Source organism: Dendrobates tinctorius, unplaced genomic scaffold (genome assembly GCF_039654945.1).
Source record: "Dendrobates tinctorius isolate UK_male_01 unplaced genomic scaffold, ASM3965494v1 ptg000022l, whole genome shotgun sequence".
NCBI classification, from domain to species: domain Eukaryota; kingdom Metazoa; phylum Chordata; class Amphibia; order Anura; family Dendrobatidae; genus Dendrobates; species Dendrobates tinctorius.
In genome coordinates this window covers 60,555,215-60,577,141 of record NW_027361690.1, presented here as the reverse complement: position 1 = coordinate 60,577,141, position 21,927 = coordinate 60,555,215, and the positions used below count along the sequence as shown (strand labels likewise).

The following is a 21,927-nucleotide window of genomic DNA, read 5'->3' as shown; positions in this document are numbered from 1 at the left end:
TTTAGTGTGAAATTATATCCAATTTGCTTTTTTTCTCTTTCTTATGATGTTCTAATATGCTCAAAACAAAATAACCAAGTATATGACAAAAATGTGTGTAATTGCAATCATTTTCAGGGAAAAATACTTCATTTTCAGGAACAATTTCAAGGTTTCCAACACTTTTCTGCCATGACTGTATGTAGTGTCTCTTCGGTAACTGAGGTTGGACTAATAGGAGGAATTAAAGGCAGTGGTCTGATTTACTTTAAATAGTTCCTGTTCTGTGTATATGATTATGCATTTCTTTCTTGGCTTGATAGAGGCCCTGTGTGGCCAAAACATATTTTTCCTGTGTGTACACTGATTTCAATAAAAGTTGTTTGGAAAAGATTTCCCGATGCCTTGGATTCTTGGATTGCATACAGTTTTCACACAAGTGGAAGAGCTGGACAAAGATTGCAGCACGGGTTAAGGAGTGGTGCATGAGATATATCGTTTACAAAGATAATTACATGGCAATATTCTATTATTATTCATACAACATATCTATAATAGCAGAATAACATTTGTTTTTTCGTTATTTTGGGTTGTCATTTTTAAGAAACAAAACACCTCTCCGTACTGTGATTTATGGAGAATTGCCAACCAGGACGTGGAGCAGACTGACTTGCAATCAGCTTTCTCCAGAGAATTACTTTTTTCTTCTTGTTCATATCAGATTTTTTTTTTCTGAAGAAATTCATCGAAACGGTTACAGTGCTTGGACAACCTGCACTTGTGCACAGGTTCTAATTGAAATAATAATCTAGTAGCAATCGCCATTCACTTCATGGGTCGTCTTTAATGACTCTGTTATGTATTATGCATTGTTTGTTATTTTATGATACTTAGATAACATAGATCTCGCCCATCACTTATCAGGTCACCCCTGCAGCTCTTGCCTTCAGCAAAGAAGCCCTTTCCCCTTTTAGCGGCAGCGAATTAAATTATGGCTGGAAGGTGTTAAAACAGGCAGCCTATAATTGAATAAAAGAGTAAAAAATGAATTGATTGAAAGGAAATGTTCTCAATAAAAAAAAAACTTGGTAAACATAAGGGAAGCACATAAAAGCTGATGCGTTTAGTATTTAAATGTTATCTTTGTCTGCAGGTTTTCTGTGATTACCACGGCCATTCGCAAAGAAAGAATGTGTTTTTCTATGGATGCAGCATAAAGGAGACCTTGTGGCAAGCTGGATGTGTAGTGGATTCGTCTGTCCTTTTGGAGGATGTTGGATACAGGGTATGTATACTTAAGTAATTACGCGATCGCTGTATTAGTGCCGAGAAACACAATGGCTGTTAGTTTATAGAGTGCATACCACACAACAACTTTTTACTATATAACTTACATATACTGTAGAATTTTCAATAACAAATTTGTTTTCTTTCATATACTAGAATGTCTGCAAAATACCATTCCATATTTCCTTCTAAGTGTATTTATATATCAGTAATCTCACTTTGTTAAAGAGAATCCTGCACCAGGATTTTGCCACCTAATCTGAAAGCAGAATAATGAATAGAAAAAGACCCTGACTCCACCAATGTGTCATTTATTAGGTGCTTGCAGTAGTTTTAAGAAAGTCACAGTTTTATCAACAGGTAACTACCGTATATACTCGTGTATAAGCCGAGGTTTTCAGCCCATTTTTTTGGGCTGAAAGTTCCCCTCTCGGCTTATGCACGAGTCATATACTGGGGGGATCGTCGGGGGAGGGGGAGCGGGGTTGTCAGAAATCATACTCACTCTCTGCAGCCCCCCTGCTTGTTCCATGTTCTCAGCGCTGCTCTTCCTTCCTGCGTCAGCGGTCACGTGGTACAGCTCATTAAACTCATGAATATGCGCATATTTAATGAGCGGCACCATGTGACCGTTGAAGCAGGAACAGAGCAGCAGGAAGAGAGCAGCAGCGTGCTGAGAACATAGAATCATAGAATGGTAGAGTTGGAAGGCACCTCCTGGGCCATCTGGTCCAACCCCCTGTTCAAAGCAGGATTCGCTAAATCATCCCAGTCAGATGGCTGTCCAGCCTCTGTTTGAAGACTTCCATTGAAGGAGAACTCACCACTTCTCGTGGCAGCTTGTTCCACTCATTGATCACTCTAACTGTCAAAAAGTTTTTTCTAATATCTAATCTGTGTCTCCTCCCATTCAGTTTCATCCCATTGCTTCTAGTCTTTCCTTGTGCAAATGAGAATAAAGTTGATCCTTCTACAATGTGACAGCCCTTTAGATATTTGTAGACAGCTATTAAGTCTCCTCTCAGTCTTCTCTTTTGCAAACTAAACAATCCCAAATCCTGCAACCTTTCCTCATAAGACAGGGTTTGCAGACCGGTCACCATTCTGGTTGCTCTTTTCTGAACTTGCTCCAGTTTGTTGATGTCTTTTTTAAAATGTGGTGCCCAAAACTGGACACAATATTGCAGATGAGGTCTGACCAAAGAGGAGTAGAGGGAAATAATGACTTCAAGTGATCTAGACTGTATGAACCCTAGAATTGCATTTGCATTTTTTGCTGCTGCATCACACTGTTGACTCATATTCAGTCTGTGATCTATTAGTATACACAAATCTTTTTCACATGTGCTGTTGCTTAGGCCTATTCCTCCCATTCTGTATATGCTTTTTTCATTTTTATTGCCCAGATGTAGTGCTTTGCATTTTTCCCTGTTAAAAACCATTCTGTTAGTTGCTGCCCACTTCTCCAGTTTATTTATATCTTTTTGAATCCTCTCTCTCTCTTCTCTAGTATTATCTATCCCTCCTAGCTTTGTGTCATCAGCAAATTTAATCAGTTTACCCTCAATTCCTTCATCTAAATCATTGATAAAGATGTTGAACAATACAGGGCCCAGGACAGAGCCCTGTGGTACCCCACTTGAGACATTCTTCCAACTGGATGTGCAGCCATTTACGACCACTCTTTGGGTCCGATCACTAAGCCAGTTATGAATCCACCTAACAGTTGCCTTGTCCATTCCATACTTAGTCATTTTTTTAATAAGGATTGTATGAGAGACTTTGTCAAATGCTTTGCTGAAGTCAAGATATACTATATCTATAGCATTTCCTTGATCCACCCAATCAGTGATTCTGTCATAGAAGGAAATTAAGTTAGTCTGACATGACTTATTAGTTACAAACCCATGCTGACTCTGTTTAATCACTTCATTCTTATCCAGGTACTGACATACATGTTGTTTAATAATTTGTTCAAAGATCTTTCCTGGTATAGAAGTCAGACTCACCGGCCTATAGTTGCCTGGGTCCACCTTCTTCCCCTTTTTGAAGATAGGAACAACATTTGCTCTTCTCCAGTCTTCTGGGACTTCTCCTGTTCTCCAAGAATTTTCAAAGATTATGTAGAGGGGTTCAATAATTTCTTCTGCTATCTGCTTCAGTACTCTGGGGTGTAATTCATCTGGACCTGGAGACTTGAATTAATTTAGGTTAGCTAAGTGTTTCCTCACTATCTTTCTAGATATCCTGGATTCCTCTATTCCCTTAATAAGACAGTGAAGAACAGTTGATGTTACATTTCCTTTCTGAGAGAAAACAGATGCAAAATAGGAATTTAAAAGTTCGGCCTTCTCAATATCCTGTCGTACCATTTCATCATTTTCATCCTGTAAAAATCCTACATCTCTTGCAAGCTTCAATTCATTGTCAGCTTTAGTAATCTCATTTGTGCCCTGCAGGTTCTGCACACAGCATTATATTCTTCTTTAGATATGCCTCCCTCTTTCCATTTTATAAACATTTTTTTCTTCCTTTTTAGCATGTGCTTAAGTTCTGTGTTCATCCATCCTGGTTTCCTTAAATGCTTCCTATTCTTCCCTCTTTTCGGAATTGTTAACAATTGTGCTTTGAGAATTTCATTTTTCAAGATTTCCCATCCTTCCTTGACATTTTTGTCTTTAAGGATATCCAGCCATTGGATCCCTCCAATTCTCTTTCTGAATCCCTTAAAATCTGCCTTTCTGAAATCAAACCTTGATGTCTGAGTCTTCACAGGTTTTCCTCCTCTAGTTATCAAAAATTTTAAAATAGCATGGTCGCTACCTCCTAGGGTCCCAGCCACTTTTACCTCCTCAACCATTTCCTCCCTGTTTATAAGGATTAGATCCAAGGCAGCAGTTCCCCTTGTTTTCTCCCCTACCTTTTGGAAGACAAAGTTGTCAGCAAGAGAGGATAAGAATTTCCTTGACCTGTTAGTTTTGCCTGAGAGAGATTCCCAACAAATGTCTGGATAGTTGAAATCTCCCATGACAACTATGTCATATTTTTTGGAGAACTTGGCCATTTGATGCATAAAGAGTTCATCCATATCTTCAGCTTGCACAGGCGGCCTGGAGTAAAAGCCTACAATGGTGTCCAATCTCTTCCTTGTATTCTTACCCAAACAGTTTCCACAGAACTCCCAGTCTCTGAAGCTTGGATCTCTGTGCAGATATACGCATTTCTAACATACAATGCGACTCCTCCTCCTCGTTTATGAAGTCTGTTTCTTGCAAAAAAGTTGTATCCTTCAAGTCTTGTATTCCAATCATGTGTATTGTCCCACCAAGTTTCAGTGATTCCAATGACATCATATTTCTTTTCCTGTGTTAGTAGTTCCAGTTCTCCTTGTTTGTTGCCCATGCTTTGTGCATTAGTATAGAAACATTTTAGTTTGAGATTGGTTTCTCTTTCTCCAATATTTTTATTAATTAGATTCTTTTGTCTTTGTACTTCCTTTCCACTTCTAATAGCAGAGTTCTCAATAACATTTGTCAGGTGTATGGCTTTTTCTGGTCTTTTGCTTCCCTTCCCATGTTGTTCTAGTTTAAAGTTCTCCTTACAAGTGCAGCAAGGCGACTTCCAAATACATGTTTTCCAGTCTTCGTAAGGTGCACCCCATCTCTAGCAAGTAGTCCATCGTAAAGGTAATTCACTCCGTGATCCATAAATCCAAATTGTTGCTGACGGCACCATCGACGTAGCCAGTTGCTCACCTGCAGAATCTTATTCCACCTCCTTGTTCCATGGCCATCCACAGGGAGGATGGAAGAGAAGACCACCTGCGCTCCCAGTTCTTTCACTTTCTTGCCTAAGTCTTCAAAGTCTCTGCAGATGGTTTCCAGGTCGTTTCTTGTGGTGTCATTTGTCCCCACATGTAGTAGCAGGAATGGGTAGTCATCTGTAGGTCTGAAGATTCGTGATATCCTGTCAGACACATCTTCAATTTTTGCACCTGGAAGACAGCACATTTCTCTTGAAGTTATATCCGGTCTGCAGATAGCGGCCTCTGTTCCTCTCAACAGGGAATCCCCCATGACCACCACTCTCCGTTTCTTCTTCACAACATTTTTCTTTCTCCATCCAGGAGGACTCTGAGGGCGTACAAGGTTGCTGTTTGTGGGCAAACTCTTATCCTGATGTATTTCTTCATCATTTTCCTGCGTGAGAGCCTGGTACTGGTTCCTGAGAAGTATGGGTGCTGAATGCCTCCTGATCCTCCTGCTTCTCTGGGTCACATGTCTCCATTCCTCTGTTTCTTCTGGTGCACTTCGAATTTCTTCTCTTTCTGTAACATGAAGAGATAATTCTGCTCTGTCTAAGAACTCTTCACCTTCCTTAATGATCTTCAATGTAGTTAACCTCTCTTCGAGATTTTGCAACTTTTCCTCCAACAGGGACACAAGCTTGCATTTGTGGCATGTGAAGTTTGGCTTTTCCACTGGTAAGTCTGTGAACATGTAGCAAGACATGCAGCTCACCAAATGGCTCCTGGCCTCTTCCATATTGAGATTTCTTTAAAACAATGAAAGATGAGCCAAATGCAAATGATCTCCTCAAGGCTCTTCCCCTTGAACAAGCATGGGACATGGAACAAGCAGGGGGGCTGCACTGCAGAGACAAGCGCCAGGACCGGGTGAGTATGAATGGGGGGGTCGCTCTGCTGTCTTGCGTCCTCTGCAGTGACACTCAGGTCAGAGTGCGCAATTGCGCCCTCTGCCTGCACAGTCACTGCAGAGCCCGCCATACTGATGAGCAGGGGGCAGCGACGGAGGGGAGTATACAGTTTTTTTTTGTAATGGAGGCATCGGCAGCAGCAATATGATGAGGCCACTCACTGTGCAGCAAAACTGGGGCCACTCACTCTGCAGCATAACTGGGGTCACACATTGTGCAGATAACTGGGGCCACACACTGTGCAGATAACTGGGGCCACACACTGTGCAGATAACTGGGGCCACTCACTGTGCAGAAAAACTGGGGCCACTCACTGTGCAGATAACTGGGCCACTCACTGTGCAGCATTATCTGGGGCCACTCACTGTGCAGCATTATCTGGGGCCACTCACTGTGCAGCATTATCTGGGGCCACTCACTGTGCAGCATTATCTGGGGCCACTCCCTGTGCAACATTATCTTGGGCCACTCACTGTGCACCCTCGGCTTATACGCCAGTCAATAAGTTTTCCCATTTTTTTGTGACAAAATTAGGGGGTCGGCTTATACACAGGTCGGCTTATACATAAGTATATACGGTAATTATCAGTAGAGGGCTACTAAACCTTTTGCCGGTAATCTTCCATTTTTATGAGTTCTGCATAACCCCGCTCTGCCATTAGTTGGCAGCTTTCTGCCTATGCACAGTGCACACGGAAAGCTGAATGTCTTTTGGCTCTTCAGCCTTTCTTTACATAATTGCCAGCATCTGTCACCTAATATGGAAAAAATACTGAGAAAAAGGTCAGGACCCAATCTACATTCTGTCCTCAACAGCAGTACCAGGGACTCTCACCCCAAATGCCACTGTATAAAGCCATCCATATTACTCCCGTTCTGGCTAAGAGACAGGGCACCAATGAGTTGGCTCCAAAGGTCTTGCCACTCATACAACAGGATGGGGAACCCCACCTAGATCTCACTAGTAAATCAGTACCCTTGGCTCCCATTATGGCCACATCATTAGAGGGATCCACGCCATTACAAGATAGCCGCCGCTCCTTACCCAGCATCTCTACCAATGCCGCTGGGACACAGCAGGTCGGAAGATCACCCCAGAGGGAATTCCTTACCTGGCAATCTCCTGAGGTGATCCCACTGGGTCCTGCATTGGGACAGAGTCCTCAGGGATCAATGTTGCCTCTGTCAAAGAGGCTCCCTGAACCACTGCTAGTTGGCCACCACTCCCTGCTCTGATCCCTCTACGACACAGGAAATGGGGGAGATAGCCCCAACAGGTCCCGCTGCTGACAGAAACCTGTAGTAGAGACCTTCTGCCCTTTAGATGGTGTTCCTCACACGTTCGAAATGGTTCAGGTGCATCAGCCACATGTTTCCAAGCTGCACAAACACCTACCAACTCCTGCCACTTGAGGCAGACATCACCACATGGAATGGTCACAATCCCCATAAATTTAGGAGATCCCCTTCATACTGATCCCCTGTATTGCCAAGGAAAAAAGCGATGCCCCTTGTAGTACATACATTGAAATTACACTGTTTTTACGTGGCCCCAAACACACTACTAGGTCTTACTCCCCTGACCTGGTGCTGGCCTCACACATCAGGCACACTTTGCTGTTGCAAATATCCCTTAATAAGGGAAATAATCCACCAAATTGGTCTCATTCTATGGAACATGAGGTCATCACTTTGGCTGCCCCTCACCTGGGGCCCCAGCCCAACTCTCCAGCAAGATGGTCTGCAGACTCTTACTGGAATTACTCACCCCCACTTCCCTCTACATCATCCACAACGTTCTCAGAAGCCTGACAAACTGACCATGTTAATGTCCCTCCAGCTCCCTTGCAGTCAGTCTATATTTTATCTTTGGACATGAATATCACTTCTTTAAACGCAAAAGGACTCAATACCCCCGAAAAACACACAGATTCTTTATCACTTCCATCAGCGTAAGGTAGATATTGTGTTTCCAAGAAACACACTTTAAATCTCACCACTCACCAAAGATCAAACACAAACACTTTACAACCTGCATTTTGCCAAAAACCCAAATTGAAAGGGGTGGAGATAGCGATCCATAAATAGTTGACACGCCAAACTGTTGATTGTACCATTGATACTGAGGCAAGATATATTCTTTCACTTTCCATCAAAGGCCAATTATACACTATTATTAATATTATGACCCCAACCAGGCTACTTTTGGCTCAATATTAATAGACATTGCTTTTCCATTAATACAGACTTTTGACCAAACTTTTTGGTCTTCTCTTTCCCAAACTTTGGACCATATTGGCATTGGTCCAACATTCAAAACCAAAATACCTGCCCTCCACCAAAGGGCAAAATAAAAAAATGTATGCTACGCTATCAGATTTTTTTCCATAAATAATGGCACCGACAGGGCTGCCCCATTTCCTCCCTGTTATAAATACTAATCATGGAACATCTTCTGGAGGCTATACGCGCCAATCACAACATACGCAGTCCTAAAATTACAGGTCATTAATATAAATTTTCCGCATTTTGATGACAACCTACTAATATATATTATAAACACTCAAATACCTATCCCTTCTTTGAGGTTTGAATTAGCGTGCTTTGGGAAATGGTCCAACTTCAAGATAAACATGGATAAATCTTGCTCATTAAATATCTCCGTCTCTCAATAATTTTCCCCTTTAAGTGGCTCCCACACAACAATATTAGCTGTTTGGGCATCAAAATCCCTTCAGACCTTTTGAAGTTTCTCACACTCAACTTTCATAAAATTTTGTCCAAGTTAGAGGAAGATATCAGTTCCTAGAATTAAGGAGAATTTTCCTAGTTTAGCAGGATTAATATCCAAAAATGACGGTCTTACCCAGGACGTAATATTTGCTGCAAACCATCGAAATACATTTTCCTCTTACTAGGTCAAAATTCAACATATCTTTGGTCAGTTTGTTTGGTTAATAGGTCGGCCAAGGATGCAAAATAATATTCTAACTTGCCCTAAAGACATTGGTGGTGTAAAACTATATGACTGCCGCCAATATAATTTAGTGTCTGCATATGTTAGGATACTAGACTTGATACATTCCTCCAAATCAAAACTTTGGATTTGTATTGCACAGAATATTTGCTCAGTGTTATCAGCCTCTATACCATGGAATTGCCCCTCTATAATGTAAAGTAACATTCTGATTTCATGTAGTGTCAGGCAGACACTAAAATAATTTATACACCAAGTATAAGAGGCATTCTGATTAACCAGCACGACCTGTTAATACCTACAACCAATAACCTGTTTTTTCCACTGTATGTTGCCACAAATCCTTTCCTGATAAATTAAAAAGACACCGCTGTGCACCTACCAAGTTGCCCAAGAGAATATGCTCCTACGCCTCTCCACTATCTTGGGTGACCTTTCCTTGTAAGACAAAACATGACTTTGAATATGTTCAATCACAGCACAGCTCTTCACTAATTAAGCATATGGAGTCTGCTCATCCTATATCCTACTTAAAACAGTGGTGTGTGGCCCTCTTGCCCCCCCCTGCCATCTTAGGTATTTACAGATTGTTGATTGATTCGGACCTGACCAATCTACCTCCATTTTGCAGAGCTTGGAAGTCTGAATTTCATCTAACACTTGCAAAAGATCAGTGGGATAAATGTTTCTTTCTGTCTCAGAAGTCTGTAATAGTCACTAAATCATAGGAGACAAGTTATAAAATTGTCTCAAGATGTGACAAAGTTCCCTCTGTGCTGCATAAGTGTTTTCCTGAAGTTTCTAATATATGTTGACGTTGTGGGACAAACAAGGGGGCGATGTCATGTATATGGTGAGCCTGCCCACTTATGAGCACTTTTTGAGATGGAGTTCTCAAGATTGCACATGAAATAACTGGGGTAACAATCTCAAGGACCCCAGAAGCTATTTAGTTTTACAGTATATGTTCTGTATGCCCAAATTGGTTTACAAAAAAATCCTTATTAAGGCATCTCCTCCAAGTGGCTAGAAAAATAATCAACCACCGCTAGGAATCAGTGGACCCCCTTCTTTAGAAGAATGCTTTGCGGAAATTGCTGAAGTTCAAACTATGGAGAAACCGATAGCTCAAAAGCGGGAAGAAATTTCTACAACCAATACCAAATGGTTTCATTGGGAAGCTTTCCTCACCTCCCTGGCCTTTCTGAATATTCTGAGATGATCCCTAAAGAGTCCCTATTTTTCATCTTCAAACAAGCTGTAGTAGAAATGAGAGCAAAAATAGGATATTATCCGAGAGACGCAATAAGCTATTGCTCAGATTAAACTAACCTGAGCAATCTGTTAGGACAGGCATGTAATGTTAGACGTCAGCTGCATCAGATTGCACCGGTCAACAAGTGATCATTAGACATCAAATGAGAAAGGAATTGGTGGATCGATATCCTGTGTTTCCTCATTGTCATCTTGGTCTTATCAGGCATTGACTTAAGGTCCCCCATGGCTCCTCCTTACCCTCTTACTCTTTTTTACTCCACTAGTATCTACTTGCGGTATTTATGGATTATATTAATTAGCAACCTTTACATAGTACTCATCATTTTATTTCCTTTAATTTTATATGCATTGAAGTTCTTGCTCGTTTCTGTTTACCTTACAGCCACATTGGTAAATTGCTCATTATTTTTCTTTTCCAAAAAATGAATAAAATCTTGAAGTAAAAAGCCCACAGATTTTTATCAAAACTATAGCAAGCAGCCCGGTAAATGATACATCGCAGGTATCGGTCCCTGCCCCTAAATCATGCTATTGTCAGGTGGGATAGAAAAAGCCTGGTGACAGACTCTCTTTAATTATGGAGATGATTATGTTTATAACAAAGAACTGTTATTCATATAATTAGTTTGTATTCATCTTAATCTATTGGCATAAGTCACAATTAAACAGGCCAAAGTATAACTCAAATGTAAAGATTAAGGAGTTGTTTTTTTTAACCATACTCCATTAATTGGTGACTTCTGAGCTCATAGAAAAATATACTTATTCTATAGGACCCTCTTTTTAAGGTTAGGGTCAAACCAACATATTTCTCTCATCCGAGAGAATCGGTCCGATAATGCTAATCACACTTTGATCACACGCTAATCAGAGTTTCATAACAGTGCAATCACAGTGTGATCCAATTCTCTCAGATGCTGAGATGAAGAAAAAAAATTCTCCAGCTTCTCCTTTCTGTTAGTTTATGGAAATCGGACTGAACTCAGAAGTCATCGGCGAGTGGTCCGATGTTTTCCATCAACTCATTGACTTATATGGTCAAGTGCCTTCCGATAAATGGATTCAACTTGGGCTTGCCGCCGGTTTGTCCAAGGAAAAAAATGGTCATGTACATTGCCCCATTACATAACTGTGGTCTGAGTACGATCCAATGTTTTGTTGGATTGCATTCAAACCGATAAAGCACTTGTCTGTATGAGCCCTAAGGCAGAATAGTGAGCAATATAAGAGATCATTTATATAATTTATGTAAACTAGTGGACATGTCCGTTCAAAACATAGACAATGAATTAAGTGGGAATTGTGTTATTCTTCGGTCATTCTGTGGTGCACTACAGTACCTCATAGTAAGAAATAACCAAACATACAAATTGCCTTCATGAAATGTTATCAGCCAGTGGCTTGTTCCCTCACTGCAAACATAGAAAATATATTTCTATAGCATAAAATGTTCCCTGTTCAGCCAATATTTGCCTATTTTCAAATGTAGTCTTGGGGCAAACGTCTTTGTCACTGAGTTAGGTTTGTCACTCAGTTGCCACAGAAGAAAAATTATTATTACTGAAAAGTGGAAGCATTTAGGAGCTACAGCAACCCAGCCATATAGTGTCATTCATGTAAAGTTACCGAATGGAATCACCGAGTGCTGAGGCATGAAGAGGTTAAAATTTCCAAAAGTTCTGCTGACTCTGTAACCACACAGTTTAAAGCCTCCTCTGGTATTAAAATCAGCTCAAAAATTGCACCAGGATCTTTATGGCACGAGCTTGCATTGTCAAGCAGCTGTATACCAGCCTTAGAGCACCAAACAAAATGCCAGCGTTTAGAGTGGAATAAAGTTCACCATTGCTGGACACTAGAGCACTAAAATGTCTTCTGGTAAATGATGACTCATGCTCTGACAATCTGCTGGTAGAGTCCGTGTTTGGTGAAAGCCAAGACAACATTAGCTGCCTGATGGCATTGTGCTATCTGTAAATTTTAGAGGAGGATAGTGCTATATGGTTGTTTCAGGGGGTTAGCTGAGGCCCCTCAGTTTCAGTGAAGGGAAATGTTAATGCTTCAGCATACTAAGACATTTTGGCCAACTGTATGCTTCCAACTTTATAAGAGCAGTTTGAGGAAGGCCGTTTTTGACTGTGCCCCAGTGACTTAAAGCAAGTCCTAAAATGGCATGGTTACTGGTTTGATGTGGGAGAACTTGACTGGTGGAACAGAGCCCTGACTTCAGCCTCATCCAACACCTTTGCGATGAACTAGAATGGACACTGTGAGCCTGGCCATCTTGCCCAATATTAGTGTCTGACTTCACAAAATACTCTCATGGGTAAACAGACAAAAAATCTTGTAGACGCATGTAAAAATCTTGTAGAAAAACTTTTCTGAAGAATGGAATGTTATAGCTCTGTTTTAATGCATTTGGAGTTAAACTAGGAGGTTATAAAAACTACAGCTGTAGTTGTAATGTGGAAGTCTTCCGATAGTATTGTAAATATAATTTTTTATATTTTTTAGCTATGACAAATATGACAAATAGATTAAAATTTCACAATTCCAAATAAGTTTTTTTTTTTTGTTTGTCTTGTCAATTACTCATTTAGACTTTACCTAAAATTCTTGATAAAATCGCTCCTGCGTTCTCAATGTCACACAGCAGCTTTTTAGTGGAAAAGGCAAGAGCATCAACAGCCCGCGTTGTGGTATGGCATGACATTCGTGTGTTAAGAAGCTACACCATGGAGAGCACCTATTGTGGATTCAATCAAGGGCCATACAAGGTATGCAATACTCATCTTGATCTTTTTCAGCAGTCTGTTACAATTGGTCTACACAGTAGGTACAGATGAAGATGTTAGACTCTTTCTGCACCCTTTAGCAAATGTGTTACAGTTTTATCATGTATTCTGCAGCATTATTGAACACTACTTTTTCTCTGAGCTATGTAGCATTAGTTTTCTTTACACTCCACCAAGGACAACCAAGGCTGGTTTCACACTTGCGTTTTTTTGCGCTGTATTTTAGCGCTAAAAAACGCATGCGCTTTTTTCCTATATTTTGCATGGGATGCGCTTATGTGCGCATACACATGCGTTTGTATGCGCTTTTCCGCGCATGCGTTTTTTTGTGGTGTGCGCTTGGGCGCACAAAATGCATCCTGTTGCATTTTTTGGGCGTCCGACTTGCCTCAAAAAAACAAATGTGCGCGCAATGTGTTTTTTTACAGCAAGACACCCATTATAAGTGTATGGGTGCGCATATGTGCGCATTGGCATGCTCATGTATGCGTTTTTTTGCGCATGTGTTTTTTTGCTGACCATTGGTTATACAATGGAAATTAGGGGTTTGTGTTAGAGTTAGGGTTAGTTAAGGGGGTTTAGGGTTAGGGCTAGGGTTAGGGTTTGGGTTAGGGTTAGTATGGTTTGGTTAAGGGTTAGGGTTTAGGGTTAGTTAGGGGTTAGGGTTAGGGTTAGTAGGGTTTGGTTAAGGGTAAGGGTTAGGGTTAGTATGGTTTGGTTAAGGGTTAGGGTCAGGGTTAGGGTTAGTATGGTTTGGTTAAGGGTTAGGGTTAGGGTTGGGGTTAGTATGGTTTGGTTATGGGTTAGGGTTAGGGTATGGTTTGGTTAAGGGTTAGTAAAGTCATGGTTTAGGTTAGTGTGAGGGGCCAACTAATGTTGGAAAAAAACACACTAAAAACGCTGCGTTTTTTTCATGCATGCGCATAAAAATGCTCGAAAAAAACGCAGCATTTGTATGCGTTTGTATGCGTTTTTCAATGCGTTTTTTTGAGGGAAAAATGCGCTGCAAAAAAAAGCAAGTGTGATAGTAGCCTAATATCCAAATTCCGTACTAATAAGGTATGTTTATTTCATGAAGTGGTCATCTTCTCGGGATTACCGCCAAAAAAAAATTGATGTAAAAAGTGATTTCTCTTGGAGACTGTAACACATGATTGCAATTCATTTTAATATGCATTATGTTACCTTTCCGCTAGCTAGAAAATCCACAAGATTCAACAGTTTCCCTCATCAATTTCAGTTGATCATTAGCAGTTTCAACAGATAAATGTTCTTGCTGTACAACTCTGATGATGGGAACTAAGCTAATATTCTTTCATCAATCGACGGTAATATTTGCTTGTCTTTTTACCTAGATACTGAACTTTTTTTTCTTCGACATAAAATACATTACTCTCTTTATTAGCTAAAGTGATGTTCAACCCACAAGTATTAAGAAATGAGTAGGTGTCACATTCCATACACCTGTAGAACGATAACAAGACAGACATCTTTTCTGTATACCATACTTTTACACAAAAAGAATATTAAACCTACAGGACATCGTCAAGTGCTAATTCTAAAGGCAAATATAATTAAGGCAAAAACTGAGAGGATGGATGCCAGACACAAAATTCATGTAAAAACATATCTGTTATTAAATGTACCAATATAGGCAAAAAAGGCACATTGTTAAAAGGAGGGCAAGCAAACTGACAGTGCACGAGGATATATATTCCAAGAGTGCAATAATGAACAGTTAATGATGAACAGTTAGAAGGATCTAGGAATGTTTAGCTTGCAAAAAAGGCTAAGAGGAGAGTTAAAGGGAATCTGTCACCCCTTTTTTGAGATATCATATCATTCAATTGTGTGTCACATAAGGATTCTCTTTGTACTTTTGCTTTCCCCTGACCCTGCACCTTTCATGCATAAAAACCATTTTTATATCGGTTCAGATGTATGTAAACTGCTGCTGTCCGGTCCGCTGGGCGGGGCTTATTCAACTGCTCCCCCTCCCTGCCTTGCTCTACAGATTTCTTCTTGTGAGATTATGCCTAATTGAGATCATGTTAAGCTGAAGGCATTTAAAGAAAAAGTCTTATTGTAATATATTGTGATGCAGAATGTTGCAGCACTCCATTTCAAGTAAAGAAAAGTCTACTTACCCATGCATAGATTACTTAAGTTCACCTTTCTTAAATGGAATCTGTTGGAGTGCTGCCTCGTTCTTCATTGCACTATTGTAAGCTATTCAAACATGCAAACAAATGTGTTGTTATGGTGAGTATACAGTTGTGGCCAAAAGTATTGACACCCCTGTAATTCTGTCAGATAATACTCAGTTTCTTCCTGAAAATGATTGCAATCACAAATTCTTTGGTATTATTATCTTCATTTAATTTGTCTTAAATGAAAAAATACAAAAGAGAATGAAGCAAAAAGTAAAACATTGAACATTTCACACAAAACTCCAAAAATGGGCCAGACAAAAGTATTGGCACCCTCAGCCTAATACTTGGTTGCACAACCTTTAGCCAAAATAACTGCGACCAACCGCTTCCGGTAACCATCAATGAGTTTCTTACAATGCTCTGCTGGAATTTTAGACCATTCTTCTTTGGCAAACTGCTCCAGGTCCCTGATATTTGAAGGGTGCCTTCTCCAAACTGCCATTTTTAGATATCTCCACAGGTGTTCTAAGGGATTCAGGTCTGGACTCATTGTTGGCCACCTTAGAAGTCTCCAGTGCTTTCTCTCAAACCATTTTCTAGTGCTTTTTGAAGTGTGTTTTTGGTCATTGTCCTGCTGGAAGACCCATGACCTCTGAGGGAGACCCAGCTTTCTCACACTGGGCCCTACATTGTGCTGCAAAATTTGTTGGTAGTCTTCAGACTTCATAATGCCATGCACACGGTCCGCACAATCTTTCACTGAAATCTCTTGTCAATTTTTCTTTTCCGTCCACATCTAGGGAGCTTAGCCACAGTGCCGTGGGCTTTAAACTTCTTGATGACACTGTGCACGGTAGACACAGGAACATTCAGGTCTTTGGAGATGGACTTGTAGCCTTGAGATTGCTCATGCTTCCTCACAATTTGGTTTCTCAAGTCCTCAGATGGTTCTTTGGTCTTCTTTCTTTTCTCCATGCTCAATGTGGTACACACAAGGACACAGGACAGAGGTTGAGTCAACTTTAATCCATGTCAACTGGCTGCAAGTGTGATTTAGTTATTGCCAACACCTGTTAGGTGCCACAGGTAAGTTACAGGTGCTGTTAATTACACAAATTAGAGAAGCATCACATGATTTTTCGAACAGTGCCAATACTTTTGTCCACCCTCTTTTTTATGTTTGGTGTGGAATTATATCCAATTTGGCTTTAGGACAATTCTTTTTGTGTTTTTTCATTTAAGACAAATTAAATGAAGATAATAATAACAAAGAATTTGTGTTTGCATTCATTTTCAGGAAGAAACTAAGTATTACCTGACAGAATTGCAGGGGTGTCAATACTTTTGGCCACAACTGTAGTTGTCCTTTAATCCTAGATATACAAGCAATGCTTTCATTATTAAACAGCAGAGTTTAGCTTTCTCGAAGTAATATTTTTGTATAAGAAATGTTCTTGATCTCCATCTTGATAGCAGGAGGTATATAGTATTCATCAATGATATGTATCTCTTTTGAGATGAGTATCACTTCTCACTGTGTTTTCTTAGAGTGGATGTGCTTCACATTCTAGTAAACACACTACTTTCAGCTTACGGAATTGTTATATCGAATTTTGATTGATTGCACTTTGAAGAAATGTATCTGTGAATATGTTACTGATATTTACCTTCCAATCCTCTGAAAATAAAGAAAAAGATTGTAGGAATCGGGAAACAATTTAATCTTGTACAATACTTGTATATCAGTTGCATATGGCTGGAATATAAAATAATGACTCACAGGCTTTGGGGAAGATTTACTAGTCTTTTTCTATATTCAGACAATGCAAACAGAGAATAGGTATTCTGAAAATACTTCATAATTATTAAAGTGGCGCATGGTGGAAATTAAGTTTAGTGAAGTTTTTGGCAATTTTGTCTTAGGAAAAAGAAGGGATGATATCCCTCACATCAAACTGGTGTGATAAAAAAAACCTTTATTTGGCAAGTGAAGCCTTGTTTAAAAGAGATATAAGAACCTGACGCATTTCAGGTGCGTTACTAGCGCCCTTAGTCATAGGGTACAAAGACAGGCAAGACCTATGCATATATATATATATATATATATGTAATAAAATGGACCAATCATGAAATCCCAACACGTAATTGCATTTATGTGGACAAGGTGTGTGTCGTGCCGACATTGCAGAACAACAAGGTACAAAAAGGCTGTAAGAAAAAAAAGTAATAAAAGAAACAGAATAAAAAAAGATAAAAAAAATGAGTAAAACCAAAATCAATATGTATAGAAAACATAATTTCTGAAATTCATCCCGTTGGGATGTTTGGTGTTTAAATTTAGAATCCGGAATGCTTCTCTTATAGTATGGAGTTTCCGTCTGTTACCTCCACGAATAGGGTTGTTACCCTTTTCTATACCATAAAAAACAAATTCAGAAATGTCACCCTTATGAACATTAACAAAATGTTTTGATGCCTCTGATGCGTTTTATATTATTGATGTTGGAAAGGTGTTCGGCTATTCTTTTTTTAGGTTGCTTTGTTATAGTGCAGCGAATATATTTTAATTGGCACTTCAGCAGATGCAATATACCACATATTGGGTGTCACAATTAATAAAGGCGTCAACTTCTTGAAATTTGACAGACATCAATTGAAAGGACTTGATTTTTTCTACAGCATAAGTGCATACATTGCATCTGCTGCCAGAAAACTTATAGAATTTAGTGACAGTTAGCCATGTTTCGGCACAATGAAGTTGTCTGACCAAGCTGGGTGAGTGACAAGAAATTGCCCAAAGTAAGACCTCTTTCGGCTACATATCTACAGCCTTGGTTTGCGATGTCACGAAGCGTGTCATCCTGATTGATGATAGGTAAGTATTTTTTTATCCTCGATTTAATATCATTAAATTGATTGCTGTATGGTGTGGAAAAGGTCAAAATCGAACCTGTACTGTGGGAACAAGACAAAAACGGGGCATTGCGTGAAGACAAAGATCTAGGGGTATTGGATGCCTTATTGAAAACCCGTTTTATATCATGATTTCTATATCCTCTATCCATTAATCGTTTTTTATTAATTTCACTCACAGAGAAAAGAATCATGATCAGAGCAATTGCGCCTAGCATGATAAAATTCGCCATACGGTAATGCTTTTATTGTGTGATGTGGATTGGAGGATCAAAACAGTAGTGTAGTGTTACCAGAAAAGTCTTTCCAATATAGGGACGTGGTCACATGATGTGTGACAGGATTACCGGATAGGTATGTATCCAAAAAGGAGTGTGTATATCTGGGGCACTGGTGGTGAACTTTACATTTAAATTATTAGAATTGAGATAAATTGAGAACTTTTTCACATCCGTGGGTTCACCCTGCCATACTTGCAACAGGTCGTCCACGTATCTGCAAAACCAAAAAATAGAATTATAAAAAGGGTTAGATTCAGTCAAAATGAAAGATTCTTCCCACCATGCCATATACAAAATGGCAAGGGATGCGGAGAATCTTGAGCCCATCGGGGTACCGAGTATCTGCAGAAAAAAATTGAGAATCAAAAAAAAAATTGAAGTAGGAGATATGAAAGGGATTTTAGAATAAATTTAATTAGTTGTGGAGAATAATTGCTGTATTTATTTAAATTATACCAAATAGCTTGAATAGCTAAGTCATGGGGTATAGTATAAATGAATATAGGACTGTCCTATATGCCTTTTATATTTTCTTTTGGGAGGAAAATTTTAATTTCATTACTTGTGATGTCATCAACCTATATTCCACTATACCCCACAACTTTGAGTTGTCGACAACTCTCTATGCCTTGGAGGTCTTGGCCTGCCTGTCCGCTAGCGTTTTGTCAGAGCGGGTTTTTAGTGCCACGGGTGGAGTTGTAACTGATACGTGCATCCGCCTGTCAGCTGAAAATGCTGACAGGCTGACTCTTATAAAAATGAACAAGGGTTGGATTGGGTCAGACTTCTCAACACCAGTGAATCATAACAGCACAACATAAACTCAAATCCAGTGTCTTTTTTTTGGGAGATGTATTTCCATGCACCTCTACACACCAACACATGGGTGTTGTGAGTTCATTTTCCCCTTCGTCACTGAGGTCTGGTGAACTCCCTATTCTGGTGAAGGAAGGTAATGAGCCTGATTATCAGGCACCTGAGCCTGATGAGGATGACTGGCTGAGTGGAGTCACGGACTGGATATAAGGCTGCCGACGCCCTTCTGCCCTGCGGGTGATTTCTCTGTGGACTTCTAGGACACCAGTCTGATTCCTGCTCCTCTAATCTAAGTTTTTCTGCTTTGCCTTTTTGCATTAGTGTTTAGTTTTTGTTTTCCTTCCTTTTCTGGATTCTGCCATTCCCTGCTGGGGTGAGCTGAATCTCCTTTTGCCTGTAGCTCTGTCTTCAGAATATTCCTGAGTACTGACATAGCTTTTTTGAAGCCCAGCGTTTTCAGGGCCTTTTTCACTGTCAGTCTGTTGGCTCTTATTTTTCATAGGGTTTTTTCACGGATTGCAGACAGCAGCCTTCCTGTCCTTTCCTATCTAGGTAGTTTGGGCCCCGTCTTTGCTCAGTCTATCTTTCTGTCTGTGTTAGTGTTTTCATCTTGCTTCACCGTGTTGTTGGGGGCTGCCTATTGCTTTGGGGTCTGCTCTGGGGCAGTTTAGTTTTCCCCTTTCTTTCTTTAGGCCTAGTTATTTCTCCGGCTGTGATCAAGGGGTCTAGGGCATCGTAGGAACCCCCCACGGCTACTGCTAGTTGTGTTGATAGGTTCAGGGGTCTGCAATCCGATAGCTGCCAACTTCTCTGGTTTTCTGGACTTAGCTAGCAGTTCTGTTTTTGCCTCCTACGGTGACTCAATCATAACACATGGGTATACACTTCCTGATTTTAACTATTCACTGTTGTTCTCCTCCTTCTCCTCATCCTCCTCCTCCATCACCATATCACCAGGGTGACCATGGTCCATGATGCAACACCCACATAATTTTTTTAAAGGATGTTTATGATGCACATAGAAAAATTGGTATACAGTATGTTCATGTATACCCCCTAGGGGTAAATGTTTGTCAGCTCATACACTTAGTGCATGGACATTTCAAGTATTGGAGACCTGCTCCTTTCTAATGGGAACAATTTTTGAAGAGGCCCTCCTCTACGTCTCTTCAAAGGAGTATTGCCGTGGATTCAAATTTTGTGCAGCCAAGCCACTCACTGCATATGCAAAAACAGTATAGGAGACCCACTGTTTAATAATGGGAACAACTTAGCATAGCCGGCTGATGGCTCTCTAAGAATAGTGGGGGGACGACTGCTGGCCCTTTAAGAATAGTAAAGGCTGCCTGATGGCCCTATAAAAATAGGCTTTGTGACTTTCAGAGTCCCTTCTTCATAAATGGAACAGGATATGTCTGATAATGTGTCACACACCACATGGCCAGATAAGGTTGTAAAATATTAAAATGATATTTCTCAGTGAATTTGTCTTGGTTGAAAGCAATGCCAAAGTTCAAAAACGTTATGTGTGAGCATAGCCCAAGGAGTGGAGGAACATTTTTGATTTTGGTTATTTATTTTGCCTTATATACAAGTCATTACCCTGGAAAGGATATTCCTTAACATATTTCCCAGGAAAATCCATTTTGGTTTCATTTTTGTATGTTTTATTGTGAGTCTGTAAAAGTGCTGTAAGACTCTGACAACATTGTTTACAGCAGTGACCTGGGAGTCGGAAATGCTTCCAGGGATCTTCCCCATGCTGTTCCCTTGTCATTTGAGCACTGTTCCCATCGATTTCCACAATTTCTAGTCCCTCTGCAGACCACCGGGGGGGCCGTTGGGAAAAATGCTCACGTTTCCCATAGACTTACATTTGGCTCGTTGCTCGAGTCGAGCACCTGAGCATTCCAATTTGCTCGACCCGAGCAACAAGCACCCGAGCATTTTAGTGCTCATCACTAGTATTTTCATATGCATAAAATGTATGGCTCAGAATGTAGATGCGTTGTTGAAGAAACTGGTATTTAAGGTCATAAACAAGGGCTCCTGTGCAAGAACAATATATGGGCCTTTTGCAGTTCAATAGCTCATCATAATGCATAATTACACCTGCTTTGGAGGTAGCAATGGGTCCCCTGTACTTTTGGGCCACTGGATAGGTTGCACCAATGATATTTCCTACCCTGATTTATACATTTAGTGATTTGATATTGACCCATCAAACAGACTGAAAGCTAAAAAAAAATTAGGGGTCCCAAAACATTATATTATTATAAAATTTCTGCTAACAAGTTTTAAAGTCTTAGGCTTTTACACTATAGATCCAGCATTTATTTGACATACATGTGGGAAAAGTACCTATCAATGTATTTGGCTTCATCTGCAATAAAGTCTTATTGTACAAAATTAAATATTGCAAATATTGGAGAATGCATTATTTTCTAGGATACTCCTGTATTAAAAAGATCAACAACAAACCCTTTTATTTCAATTAAAAAGGGCATATATATATATATATATATATATAGTGTATATATATATATATATATATATATATATATAATTTATTTAACTATTACAGACTATGGGCTCTTCACTGTATGTGATAGGAAAAAAGTTTCATACATACAATTCACACTTTTGAATCCGTCTCGGAAAACTACTGTATCTTAAATGCGATTGATTTATTCTATAATGTACTTGTGGGTTAATGTATAATTAAGCAGAGT

General features: G+C 39.9%; 1 protein-coding gene across 1 annotated transcript in view; it reads left to right on the top strand.

The window, feature by feature from the left end:
- Positions 1 to 21,927, top strand: part of AGBL1 (AGBL carboxypeptidase 1) — a 1,225,565-nt gene that overhangs the window by 555,858 nt on the left and 647,780 nt on the right. The window contains exons 20-21 of the mRNA XM_073569145.1: positions 1,133 to 1,264; positions 12,838 to 13,014. Of these exons, the coding sequence (XP_073425246.1) occupies positions 1,133 to 1,264; positions 12,838 to 13,014 (309 nt within the window). The remainder of the gene's footprint in view (positions 1 to 1,132; positions 1,265 to 12,837; positions 13,015 to 21,927) is intronic.